Source organism: Salvelinus fontinalis, chromosome 5 (genome assembly GCF_029448725.1).
Source record: "Salvelinus fontinalis isolate EN_2023a chromosome 5, ASM2944872v1, whole genome shotgun sequence".
NCBI classification, from domain to species: domain Eukaryota; kingdom Metazoa; phylum Chordata; class Actinopteri; order Salmoniformes; family Salmonidae; genus Salvelinus; species Salvelinus fontinalis.
In genome coordinates, this window is record NC_074669.1 from 34416553 (window position 1) to 34430288 (window position 13736).

General features: G+C 43.6%; 1 protein-coding gene across 1 annotated transcript in view; it reads right to left on the reverse strand.

Moving 5' to 3' along the window:
• LOC129855511 (collagen alpha-1(XXIV) chain-like) overlaps positions 1–13736 on the reverse strand; it is a 245152-nt gene that overhangs the window by 68888 nt on the left and 162528 nt on the right. Inside the window, exons 26-28 of the mRNA XM_055923240.1 lie at positions 12715–12768; positions 2913–2966; positions 1902–1955 (exon numbers count right to left, since the gene is read on the reverse strand). Coding sequence (XP_055779215.1) covers positions 1902–1955; positions 2913–2966; positions 12715–12768 — 162 coding nt within the window. The remainder of the gene's footprint in view (positions 1–1901; positions 1956–2912; positions 2967–12714; positions 12769–13736) is intronic.

Sequence of the window (13736 nt, forward strand, 5' to 3'; positions counted from 1 at the left end):
AGTATCTGGAGCATCAGCATTTGTGGGTTCGATTACAGGCTCAAAATGGCCAGAAACAAAACTTTCTTCTGAAACTCATCAGTCTATTATTGTTCTGAGAAATGAAGGCTAGTCCATTCGAGAAATTGCCAAGAAACTGAAGACCTCGTACAACGCTGTGTACTACTCCCTTCACAGAACAGCGCAAACTGTCTCTAACCAGAATAGAAAGAGGAGTGGGAGGCCCCGGTGCACAACTGAGCAAGAGGACAAGTACATTAGAGTGTCTAGTTTGAGAAACAGACGCCTCACAAGTCCTCAACTGGCAGCTTCATTAAATAGTACCCGCAAAACACCAGTCTCAATGTCAACAGTGAAGAGGCGACTCCGGGATGCTGGCCTTCTAGGCAGAGTTGCAAAGAAAAAGCCATATGTCAGACTGGCCAATAAAAAGAAAAGATTAAGATGGGCAAAAGAACACAGACACTGGACACAGGAACTCTGGCTAGAAGGCCAGAATCCTGGAGTCATCTCTTCACTGTTGACGTTGAGACTGGTGTTTTGCGGATACTATTTAATGGAACCTAGCCCATGCCCACCTTGCTCCCCGAATACCCACACTGTTCCAATGGGGTCATGTTTGCTGGGCATGGAATTAATATATCCTGTTTGTGTGCTTCGGGTGAGACAGGAGAAGGAGACGATGAGAGAGCAGGAAAGACTGAGGGATGAAAAATGAAGTGAGAGTGCTAGCGGACCATAGTGAAAGTGAGTGCGTGGTGACTGGGCACTCTGTGTCTCTCGTTAGCATGTCCTCTTTACTTCTCTCTGCTGATATAAATACACATTTGGATGGAACACTGCAACCGACTGGCCATGGCACTGACTGGACTGGCCCCTGGCACCACCCACAGGGGTGCCAACCCACATTGGCACCACGGACGGGCAGAGGCACTTACTCTACTACCTAGTCACCGAAGCAGAGTGCCCAGTCACCTCACACCCTCGACACAGTAGTCTAAACCAGTGTTTACCAAATCCTGGTCCCCTAGTATCCCAACAGTACACATTGTTATTGTAACCCTGGACAAGCACACCTGATTCAACCTGACAACTAATCATCAAGCCCTCATTGAGCTGAATGAGTGTTTGTGTTTGTCCAGCGCTATAATAAAAGTGCGTACTGTTGGGGGTACTGGTAGACCAGGGTTGGGAAACACTGGTCTAAATCATCCATCACTTGTGAAAGGATTTACAGTAAATGTAGGAATCTACAAGGGAGACGTCTACGACATCCCACTTTAATAAATCTCTACCCACAGACTAGTACAGACACAGTAATCTTCTGTAGAAGTGCCTGTCCATGTAGGGTTACAGTATAGTGAAAAGCCCTCAGTCAACTGATTTAGTTAACAACAGTGATACTACTGCTGATAGACAGGATATCTTATGCAGTCACACAACAGATCATAAGATTCCATTAGCTTTGATCATGTCAAATATGTCAAGTCCATGGTTGCTATGTACAGTACTGTATCAGTGTACTGTAAGTGCCATACTCCTTTCAGGCCACAAGATGTCTCACCAGCTCGACATTAACGCCTGAGCCCTGTAATCTCTAACTCACTTCTTTACGGTGCTCGTAAAACAATTGTCAGCATCTAATAATGTGATCATAGTCCCAGTGAAAAATAAACACACACTGTTTAATCACCCTCACCTCTCATCTTCAGATTAACTGTTCTGGGATGAAACGTTACACTGGTGTTTGATGAAGGAAACTCGGGGTTAGGGTTTATGGTTAAATCACGGTTAGGCTCCAGTTGTCCATCATAGCTCACATCGGAACGGATGGCTCAAAAGGTAGAACTGAACAGAGGGGGGTAACAGAGTGGATGGGGGCAAAAACAACGCTCTCTTACCCTTCTGCCCTTTGACCCAGGGACCCCTGGTGTACCCCTCTGCCCCTGAGGACCCTGGGATGTTGAGAGGGATGGAAAGAGGGAGGCAGGGGGAGAGTGGACAGAGAGAGAGAGAGAGAGAGAGGGCAAGAGAGACAGAGAGAGAGATGGGGAGGGTTGGAGAGAGAGAGAGAGAGAGAGATTGTTATTGAATGTCTTCAAGATAATTCATGACCGTTCAATTCAGTTGCACGGTCACAGGTGAGACGTTATCCAATCAATTACATAGAAATTCAGGCTGTTTCTGTTTGAAATGAAGCAGAAAATCATCTACATTACACCAGATCTTGATCGTACGGTGTGTGTGATCAGATCGTCCAGCTATGGATGTGGATGCTGCAGAGGATGTTGTATTAAGTCAGAGTGTTTATACGGACTAAATGAGGCTAAATGAGCATCGTCTATCTACTGTATATAAAATCTATCAACACTACCCGGTCGCCTACAGACAGTCCACATGAGCAAGAGGACATAAGCTGCTATACAGTACTGTTTAACAATCAGTCGAGTGAAGAACTGTCTTTACGGAAGGCCACACTTTAATGTGGGAAAGAGGCTAATTGATATTGAATTACTCAGTGTTAATAGTGCAAATCAAGGAGAAGGAAAAAATATAATTCATGACAAATCTTCCCACTTAAGTAATCATATCAATCCCGCAATTAAAGTGTTTACGATAGCTAGACCAGACATAAAATAGGAATCAGGGGAGTCAATGTGTTTCATCTCTTCACTCAATTAAGTTCATCATTTATATATGTGTCACAAGCCCAACTGGGAAGAGGAAAATATAACTACTCTTCCCCGACAAGTGAGCACTCACAGGGAGGGAGGAAGACAGACCCAGAGAGAGACAGAGAGAAAGAGAGAGAGCGCCTGAGGGGATGAGGATGATAGAATAAACTATCCAAACGTTCTATAAAGTGGGATCCAAACACAGTTCATCTCCTAGTTAAGTTGATGAAAACTTACAAGTGGGCCTTGCAGACCGACGGCACCGGGACCTCCTGGTAAGCCTGGATAACCCTTGGACCAAAAGAGAAATCCCAATAAAGGACAGACAATTAGAGAGAAAAGTGAAGTACAGTTGAAGTCGGAAGTTTACATACACTTGAGTTGGAGTCATTAAAACTCGTTTTTCAACCGCTCCACACATTTCTTGTTAACAAACTATAGTTTTGGCAAGTCGGTTAGGACATCTACTTTGTGCATGACACAAGTAATTTTTCCAACAATTGTTTAGACAGATTATTTCACTTATAATTCACTGTCACACAATTCCAGTGGGTCAGAAGTTTACATACACTAAGTTGACTGTGCCTTTAAACAGCTTGGACAATTCCAGAAAATGATGTCATGCCTTTAGAATCTTCTGATAAGGCTAATTGACATAATTTGAGTCAATTGGAGTGTACCTGTGGATGTATTTCAAGGCCTACCTTCAAACTCAGTGCCTCTGCTTGACATCATGGGAAAATCAAAAGAAATCATCCAAGACCTCAGAACATTTTTTTTGTAGACCTCCACAAGTCTGCTTCATCCTTGGGAGCAATTTCCAAACGCCTGAAGGTACCACGTTCATCTGTACAAACAATAGTACGCAAGTATAAACACCATGGGACCACGCAGCCGTCATACCGCTCAGGAAGGAGACGCGTTCTGTCTCATAGAGAAGAACGTACTTTGGTGCGAAAAGTGCAAATCAATCCCAGAACAACAGCAAAGGACCTTGTGAAGATGCTGGAGGAAACAGGTACAAAAGTATCTACATCCACAGTAAAACGAGTTCTATATCGACATAACATGAAAGTCCGCTCAGCAAGGAAGAAGCCACTGCTCAAAAACCGCCAAAAAAAGCCAGACTACGGTTTTCAACTGCACATGGGGACAAAGATCGTACTTTTTGGGGAAATGTCTAGAACTGTTTAGCCATAATGACCATGGGAGGCTTGCAAGCTGAAGAACACCATCCCGTGAAGTACAGGGGTGGCAGCATCATGTTGTGGGGGTGCTTTACTGCAGGAGAGACTGGTGCACTTCACAAAATAGATGGCATCATGAGGTAGGAAAATGATGTGGATATATTGAAGCAACATCTCAAGACATTAGTCAGGAAGTTAAAGCTTGGTCGCAAATGGGTCTTCCAAATGGACAATGACCCCAAGCATACTTCCAAAGTTGTGGCAAAATGGCAAAAGGACAACAAAGTCAAGGTATTGGAATGGCCATCACAAAGCCCTGACCTCAATCCTATAGAAAATTTGTGGGCAGAACTGAAAAAGCATGTACGAGCAAGGAGGCCTACAAACCTGACTCAGTTACACCAGCTCTGTCAGGAGGAATGGGTCAAAATTCACCCAACTTATTGTGGGAAGCTTGTGGAAGGCTACCCAAAACATTTGACCCAGGGCAATGCTACCAAATACTAGTTGAGCGTATGTAAACTTCTGACACACTGGGAATGTGATTAAATAAATAAAAGCTGAAATAAATCATTCTCTAATATTATTCTGACATTTCACATTCTTAAAATAAAGTAGTGATCCTAACTGACCTAAAACAGGGAATTTGTACTAGGATTAAATGTCAGGAATTGTGAAAAACTGAGTTTAAATGTATTTGGCTTAGGTGTATGTAAACTTCTGACTTCAACTATATGTGCAGAAATGCATATGCAAAGGAAGATGTTAATTCTATTGGACTGGGGCCATGTAATTTCCCCTTGATTTACTGAGAAGCGTCTCCCCTTCAGCGCACTAAGCTCAGAGAGTGTCACAACAAGAGAAAAGAACAGGACCACGACTTCTGGTTAGTACAGGGAGCAGTGTGTGTCCAACGTTGTACAGAAGTATGGCAACAGTCAACTAACAGAAAATTGCTGAGCTCAGCAAGAACATTTTTAAAGAGAAACTCTATCCCATCTTCTCAAAACAAAAGAATGTTAGAAAAGGAGGTTGACATCAACACTGAATTATTCCTGAAGCCCTTGACTGTGTGGTTCTGCTCCTCTGAAGTGTGGCTGTGTTATAGGACAGGAAGATTTGGCCAGGGCCACCATCACTTATACGACAGACAGAATGGGCTGCTGCCAGCCAGCCAGGCAGGCAGGGAGCATAGGAAAGGGGACCATATCCACAAACCTGGACCTGTCTGTCTATCTGTCCACCACAGGCCGTAGGCCAGCTAGGGACATGACATGGGCCAGGCCCTCTCTTTGTCTCTTTTTCCAGACATACACAACAGAACAGTACAGCACTCAAAGAGCTCAGCTACACTACAGCGATCACAGGAAGACGGGACAAAGGGAGACAGAGACACAGGTCACAGACAGAGAAGAGCATAAACAGACAGAGAGCTACAGGTCAGAGCTACAGAAGAGAAGATCATTCACAGAGCCCCCAAGGGGAAGAGCTGGAACACAGCATTCATACTAACAATATACAGGACTGACTAAGAACCTGGAGGCTCCAATTGAGTGATTCCTCACCAAAACCAGGACTAAAAAAGACACAGCTTTTGGGGATTTCCACAACATTTTATCAATGGAATTAACTTTGAGGAAAGATTGTTGACATATATTTGAAATCTGTATTTAAAAGCATAATTGAGAAAGAATTGATCAGAGTTGGCATATTTGTAACATTTTGGCCTTACTCAGGCCTCCTTTAAGACTCCATCTTGTTTCATCTGTAGGTGCTACAAAACAACAATTGGTGTCAAATTAAGCTTTACGTGTTACCTTGTAACATGTAGTATTTTGATTTCATATAAAAAAATAAAAAGTAATTTATAAAAATGGAGAAAAAATTTGATTTGGCAAATTGATCAATATACTGTTGAACATAATATACTCTAGGGGAATATCAACGTTCCAGTTGGATCTCTTTTATGATCCAAGTTGCAAGCATTCTAGTAATTTGCAGGATGTGCAATGATACAAGTAAAAAGAGAGCCGTATGATTGTTTACATTTCCTCCTATGCCAATTGCTCTGTATAAAATGGGCCATCACTTTAAAACTAGCAGAGAACCTACTCTGGAACTTTGATATGCTCAAATAGTATATTATGTTCAACATTAATATTGAGAAATTAGACAAATAAAATGTTTGTTTCCCCCAATAGTTATGTTCATATATTTCAATATTCATATATACAGTACCAGTCAAAATTTTGGACACACCTACTCATTCAAGGGTTTTTCTTTATTATTGTTGAATAATAGTGAAGACATCAAAGTTATGAAATAACACATTTGAATCACATAGAAACCCCAAAAAATGTTTAAAAAAATCTAAATATGTTTTAAATTTTAGATTCCTCAAAGTATGATTGAGGTCAATATGATTGAGGTCAGGTGATTGTGGAGGCCAGGTCATCTGATGCAGCACTCTATTAATTTCCTTCTTGGTCAAATAGCCCTTACACAGCCTGGAGGTGTGTTGGGTCATTGTCCTGTTGAAAAACAAATGATAGTCCCACTAAGCGCAAACCAGATGTAATGGCGTATCGCTGTATAATGCTGTGGTAGCCATGCTGGTTAAGTGTGCTTTTCTTTGCAGCAATTTGACCATGAAGGCCTGATTCACGTAGTCTCCTCTTAACAGTTGATGTTGAGATGTGTCTGTTACTTGAACTCTGTGAAGCATTTATTTGGGCTGCAATTTCTGAGGCTGGTAACTCTAATGAATTATCCTCTGCAGCAGAGGTAACTCTGGGTCTTCCTTTCCTGTGGCGGTCCTCATCAGAGACAGTTTCATCATAGTGCTTGATGTTTCTTGCAACTGCATTTGAAGAAGCATTTCGCTTCGCTCCACAGGTAGTATTACATTTCATTTAATTTAATTTAATTTCATTATAGTACAACGGTTTGATTTGTTTGATCTTAGCACTTTTTTTCTTAGCTAGCTACATAGCCGTCTTTGTATCAAAGATAATTGTGTAGTTTAGATTATTATCGAATTATCGAATCTTCTAACGTTGTCAACACTGCTGTTGTCAGCCAGCTAGCCAACTTCTACCGAAACACTACAACGGAACGATTTGATTAGTGTAGTGTTAGCTAGCTACATAGTTGTCTTTGCTGTCTTTGTATCTAAGATAATTGTGTAGTTCACAGAGTAATTATCTAGCCAGTTATCGAGGCTACCTAGCCAGCAACACTTTCAAACAAAGTCAACAACGCAGCCACTGCTAGCTAGCCTACTTCACCAGCCAGCAGTACTGCATCATTTTAATCATCTTAGTCAATAAGATTTTTGCAACGTAAGCTTAACTTTCTGAACATTCGAGACGTGTAGTCCCCTTGTCATTCCAATCTCCTTTGCATTAGCGTAGCCTCTTCTGTAGCCTGTCAACTATGTGTCTGTCTATCCCTGTTCTCTCCTCTCTGCACAGACCATACAAACGCTTCACACCGTGTGGCCGCTGCCACCCTAACCTGGTGGTCCCAGCGCGCACGACCCACGTGGAGTTCCAGGTCTCCGGCAGCCTCTGGAACTGCCGATCTGCGGCCAACAAGGCAGAGTTCATCCCAGCCTATGCTTCCCTCCAGTCCCTCGACTTCTTGGCACTGACGGAAACATGGATTACCACAGATAACACTGCTACTCCTACTGCTCTCTCCTCGTCTGCCCACGTGTTCTCGCACACCCCGAGAGCTTCTGGTCAGCGGGGTGGTGGCACTGGGATCCTCATCTCTCCCAAGTGGACATTCTCTCTTTCTCCCCTGACCCATCTGTCTATCGCCTCCTTTGAATTCCATGCTGTCACAGTTACCAGCCCTTTCAAGCTTAACATCCTTATCATTTATCGCCCTCCAGGTTCCCTTGGAGAGTTCATCAATGAGCTTGACGCCTTGATAAGTTCCTTCCCTGAGGATGGCTCACCTCTCACAGTTCTGGGTGACTTTAACCTCCCCACGTCTACCTTTGACTCATTCCTCTCTGCCTCCTTTCCACCCCTCTCCTCTTTTGACCTCACCCTCTCACCTTCCCCCCCTACTCACAAGGCAGGCAATACGCTTGACCTCATCTTTACTAGATGCTGTTCTTCCACTAATCTCATTGCAACTCCCCTCCAAGTCTCCGACCACTACCTTGTATCCTTTTCCCTCTCGCTCTCATCCAACACTTCCCACTCTGCCCCTACTCGGATTGTATCGCGCCGTCCCAACCTTCTCTCTCTCTCTCCCCCGCTACTCTCTCCTCTTCCATCCTATCATCTCTTCCCTCTGCTCAAACCTTCTCCAACCTATCTTCTGATTCTGCCTCCTCAACCCTCCTCTCCTCCCTTTCTGCATCCGTTGACTCTCTATGTCCCCTATCCTCCAGGCCGGCTCGGTCCTCCCCTCCTGCTCCGTGGCTCGACGACTCATTGCGAGCTCACAGAACAGGGCTCCGGGCAGCCGAGCGGAAATGGAGGAGAACTCGCCTCCCTGCGGACCTGGGATCCTTTCACTCCCTCCTCTCTACATTTTCCTCTTCTGTCTCTGCTGCTAAAGCCACTTTCTACCACTCTAAATTCCAAGCATCTGCCTCTAACCCTAGGAAGCTCTTTACCACCTTCTCCTCCCTCCTGAATCCCCCCCCCCCCCCTCCCTCTCTGCGGATGACTTCGTCAACCATTTTGAAAAGAAGGTCGACGACATCCGATCCTCGTTTGCTAAGTCACACTGCCCTACCCTGTGCTTTGACCTCTTTCTCCCCTCTCTCCCCAGATGAAATCTCGCGTCTTGTGACGGCCGGCCGCCCAACAACCTGCCCGCTTGACCCTATCCCCTCCTCTCTTCTCCAGACCATTTCCGGAGACCTTCTCCCTTACCTCACCTCGCTCATCAACTCATCCTTGACCGCTGGCTACGTCCCTTCCATCTTCAAGAGAGCGAGAGTTGCACCCCTTCTGAAAAAACCTATACTCGATCCCTCCGATGTCAACAACTACAGACCAGTATCCCTTCTTTCTTTTCTCTCCAAAACTCTTGAACGTGACGTCCTTGGCCAGCTCTCCTGCTATCTCTCTCAGAATGACCTTCTTGATCCAAATCAGTCAGGTTTCAAGACTAGTCATTCAACTGAGACTGCTCTTCTCTGTGTCACGGAGGCGCTCCGCACTGCTAAAGCTAACTCTCTCTCCTCTGCTCTCATCCTTCTAGACCTATCGGCTGCCTTTGATACTGTGAACCATCAGATCCTCCTCTCCACCCTCTCCGAGTTGGGCATCTCCGGCGCGGCCCACGCTTGGATTGCGTCCTACCTGACAGGTTGCTAATACCAGGTGGCGTGGCGAGAATCTGTCTCCGCACCACGTGCTCTCACCACTGGTGTCCCCCAGGGCTCTGTTCTAGGCCCTCTCCTATTCTCGCTATACACCAAGTCACTTGGCTCTGTCATATCCTCACATGGTCTCTCCTATCATTGCTATGCAGACGACACACAATTAATCCTTTCCCCCTTCTGATAACCAGGTGGCGAATCGCATCTCTACATGTCTGGCAGACATATCAGTGTGGATGACGGATCACCACCTCAAGCTGAACCTCGGCAAGACAGAGCTGCTCTTCCTCCCGGGGAAGGACTGCCCGTTCCATGATCTCGCCATCACGGCTGACAACTCCATTGTGTCCTCCTCCCAGAGCGCTAAGAACCTTGGCGTGATCCTGGACAACACCCTGTCGTTCTCAACTAACATCAAGGCGGTGGCCCGTTCCTGTAGGTTCATGCTCTACAACATTCGCAGAGTACGACCCTGCCTCACACAGGAAGCGGCGCAGGTCCTAATCCAGGCACTTGTCATCTCCCGTCTGGATTACTGCAACTCGCTGTTGGCTGGGCTCCCTGCCTGTGCCATTAAACCCCTACAACTCATCCAGAAGGCCGCAGCCCGTCTGGTGTTCAACCTTCCCAAGTTCTCTCACGTCACCCCGCTCCTCCGCTCTCTCCACTGGCTTCCAGTTGAAGCTCGCATCCGCTACAAGACCATGGTGCTTGCCTACGGAGCTGTGAGGGGAACGGCACCTCCGTACCTTCAGGCTCTGATCAGGCCCTACACCCAAACAAGGGCACTGCGTTCATCCACCTCTGGCCTGCTCGCCTCCCTACCTCTGAGGAAGTACAGTTCCCGCTCAGCCCAGTCAAAACTGTTCGCTGCTCTGGCACCCCAATGGTGGAACAAACTCCCTCACGACGCCAGGTCAGCGGAGTCAATCACCACCTTCCGGAGACACCTGAAACCCCACCTCTTTAAGGAATACCTAGGATAGGATAAAGTAATCCTTCTAACCCCCCCCCCCCCGCCCCTTAAAAGATTTAGATGCACTATTGTAAAGTGGCTGTTCCACTGGATATCATAAGGCGAATGCACCAATTTGTAAGTCGTTCTGGATAAGAGCATCTGCTAAATGACTTAAATGTAAATGTAAGAAACTTTCAAAGTTAATGACATTTTATGGATTAACTGACCTTCATGTTTTAAAGTAATAATGGACTGTCGTTTCTCTTTGCTCAAATGCATTAAAGAAATAAATTCCACAAATTAACTTTTAACAAGGCTGTTAATTGAAAGGCATTCCAGGTGACTACCTCATTAAGCTGGTTGAGAGAATGCCAAGAGTGTGCAAACCTGTCACCAAGGCAAAGGGTGGCTAAATATATTTTGATTTGTTTAACACTTTTTTGGTTACTACATGCTTCCATATGTGCTATTTCATTTTTGATGTCTTCACTATTATTCTACAATGTAGAACATAGTAAAAATAAAGAAAAACACTTGAATGAGTAGGTGTGTCCAAACGTTTGACTGGTACTGTATATATAATGTTTTTATCGAAATCAAAATACTACTCATAAATCCTGTTTGGGCTGCAAGCCCGAAATCGGAACGACAATGACAACAGCTGCAGGGCGCGAAATTCAAAATCTATTTTTTTTAAATATTTAACTTTTACACATTAACAAGTCCAATACAGCATTTGAAAGATAAACATCTTGTCAATCCAGCCAACATGTCCGATTTTTTAAATGTTTTACAGAGAAAACACCACATATATTTATGTTAGCTCACCACCAAATACAAAAGTGGACAGACACGTATGGATATGATTATGAAGTATGAATTATGATTCAAGTAGCATGCACAAGCCAACCGAAATAAACTAAAACCAACCTAAAGAGCCCAGAAAAAACTACCTCAGATGACAGTCATATAACATGTTACACAATAAATCTATGTTTTGTTCATAAAAAGTGCATATTTTAGCTATAAATCTGTTTTACATTGATGCTACCAAAAATGCTAACACATAGCTAGAGTCTGAATCCAGACGGGAGTAGCCAGAGAAAATACATACACCAACGTCGGCTACTAATTACACCTCATAAAACATTTCAGAAAAACATATGGTGGATAGCTAATGAAAGACAGATATCGTGTGAATAAAGCCAACATTTCCGATTTTTGAAGTGTTTTACAGCGAAAACACAATATATCGTTATATTAGCTAACAACATAAGCTAGCATAAGTCAGCACTAGCATTGGTCAAGCGCTAGCCTAGCACAGTTAGCCCAGTTAGCACAGCACAGCTCAACAGATATATGAAAAAGCATCCCAAATTGGGTCTTATCTTTGTTGATATTCCATCAGAATGTTGTAACGGGGTCCAATGTCCAGTAGAGTCTTTAGTTGGGTTCCAGAACGAATTATTTCCCTCTTTGGTTAGCAAGCACAATAGCATTGCGGCGCTACTCAGCGTTTCTTCAAAAAATTCTTCCGTCGTATCACATCTAAAGTCCAGAATAAATTGCAATAATATAATTAAAGTATATTGAAAAAACATACTTTAGGATGATTTTGTGACATGTATCAAATAATATCGTAGTCAGAGATCATATTCAACGTTATCTACCTTCTTCCAGAAGCCGAGACCAAATTCTGCTTCGCGCCCGGATTTTTTTTTTAAACTGCGCAGGTCTCACAAGAAGGTGTGTTATTCAGTCCATGGACGAGATATTCGACTCCTTTCAATTCTCACTTCCGCATTACAGCCTGACGAAGGCGTGTGACGTGTTTCTATGGTCCCAAGTCAAATGGCCTTTTATAGAGAAGGTCTTAAAGAGACACATCGCATTTTGGAAATCTCAATTCGGCTGGGAAAATGGCTGTAAAAATATTTCTGTTCGACTTAGAGAAACAATTCAAACCTTTTTAGAAACTATAGACTGTTATCTATCCAACAGTAGTAAATATATGCATATTGGAAAATAAAAAGTTTCTTAGGAGGCCGTTTGAAAATGTGCACACATTTTCCAGTTTTTTCAATATTCAGCTTGCAGCCCAAACAGGATAACAGAGCAAGCAGTAAACCTTCAAATGACAGATATTTTTGCTTTGTAGCACCTACAGATTAAACATTATATTGGCCTGGGTAAAGCCAAAATGTCATAAATATGCCAACTTTGGTTAATTATTCATCATATATTTGACATTTGTAATTAAAAGTATGTCAACAATCCTTCCTCCCAAATGCCAATTCTATAGTTTCAATTTCATGAAAATCCAACAAATCATGTTTTTCAGTGTCCTGGTTTTGTGAGGAATCACTCAATGACAGTATACGGAACACTAAGACAGGTACTCAGTCCTGAAAGCCAAAGATATGAAATAGCATTCCTACTCAGAGATGGACCACAACTACATCATTCACAGACATGCAATGCCACTAGCGCAACAGTTCCAGACACCCTCGCTAAGTGGTGCATACGTAGACGTGCTGTACTTACCCCGGACCCCTTCTCGCCAGGAGGACCCAATGGACCTGCAGGACCACGGCCTCCCTGAGAAACAGAAGACACAGGAAAGGAGAGGGATCATTAACCGCTGAACCAACCTCAACGGAGCGGCAGGTAGTCTAGCGGTTAGAGCGTTAGGCCAGTAGTCGAAGTTCGAATCCCTGAGCGGACAAGGTAAAAAAAATCTGTTGACGTGTCCTTGAGCAAGGCACTTAACACTAACTGCTCCAGGGTCACTGTTTTAATTATTATTTAACTAGACAAGTCAGTTATGAACAAATTCTTATTTACAATGACAGCCTAGGAGCAGTGGGTTAACTGCCTTGTTCAGGGGCAGAATGACAGATTTTTACCTTGTCAGCTTGGGGATTTGATCTAGCAACCTTTCAGTTACTGGCCCAACACTCTAACCACTAGGCTACCTGCCGCCCCAATAGCAGACCCAGGCTGTGACCCCACTCTCAGGGAGAGAGAAAAAACACATTTATAATTCAGACAAGTATAAGTATTATTATTATCAACCTTCATACATCAAACCACCAAACCCCACCACCTACCGCTGTACTTACAGCTCTTAAACCCAGGCCTTGAATCGATGGGAAAACTCCACCCAAAAACGATATTTTGGTATTTATTTCATTAGTCCATTCTTGACATAGACCCAAAATGTTTTGCTTGTCAGAAATCAAGTTTTGAAGATATGTAACTTTCAAAATACTTTGTTTGCATCATATGATGGTGCATTTTTGCTTGTCAGAAATCAAGTTTTGAAGATATGTAACTTTCAAAATACTTGGTTTGATCATATGATGGTGCATTTTTGCATCATGTGATCAAACAGAGAAGGATACTACAGTAAGTCAGCTAGCTGGTTATGCCTATCCATCTCTGGAACTCTTCCAAGTCAAGGTAAGCGTTTGCTTTTATACATGTATTGCTAAACAGCTTTCTGACTGTAGACTGTACTACATGATTCTTGCTGGTTTACTAACGCATTATTTCTAGTAGCTACA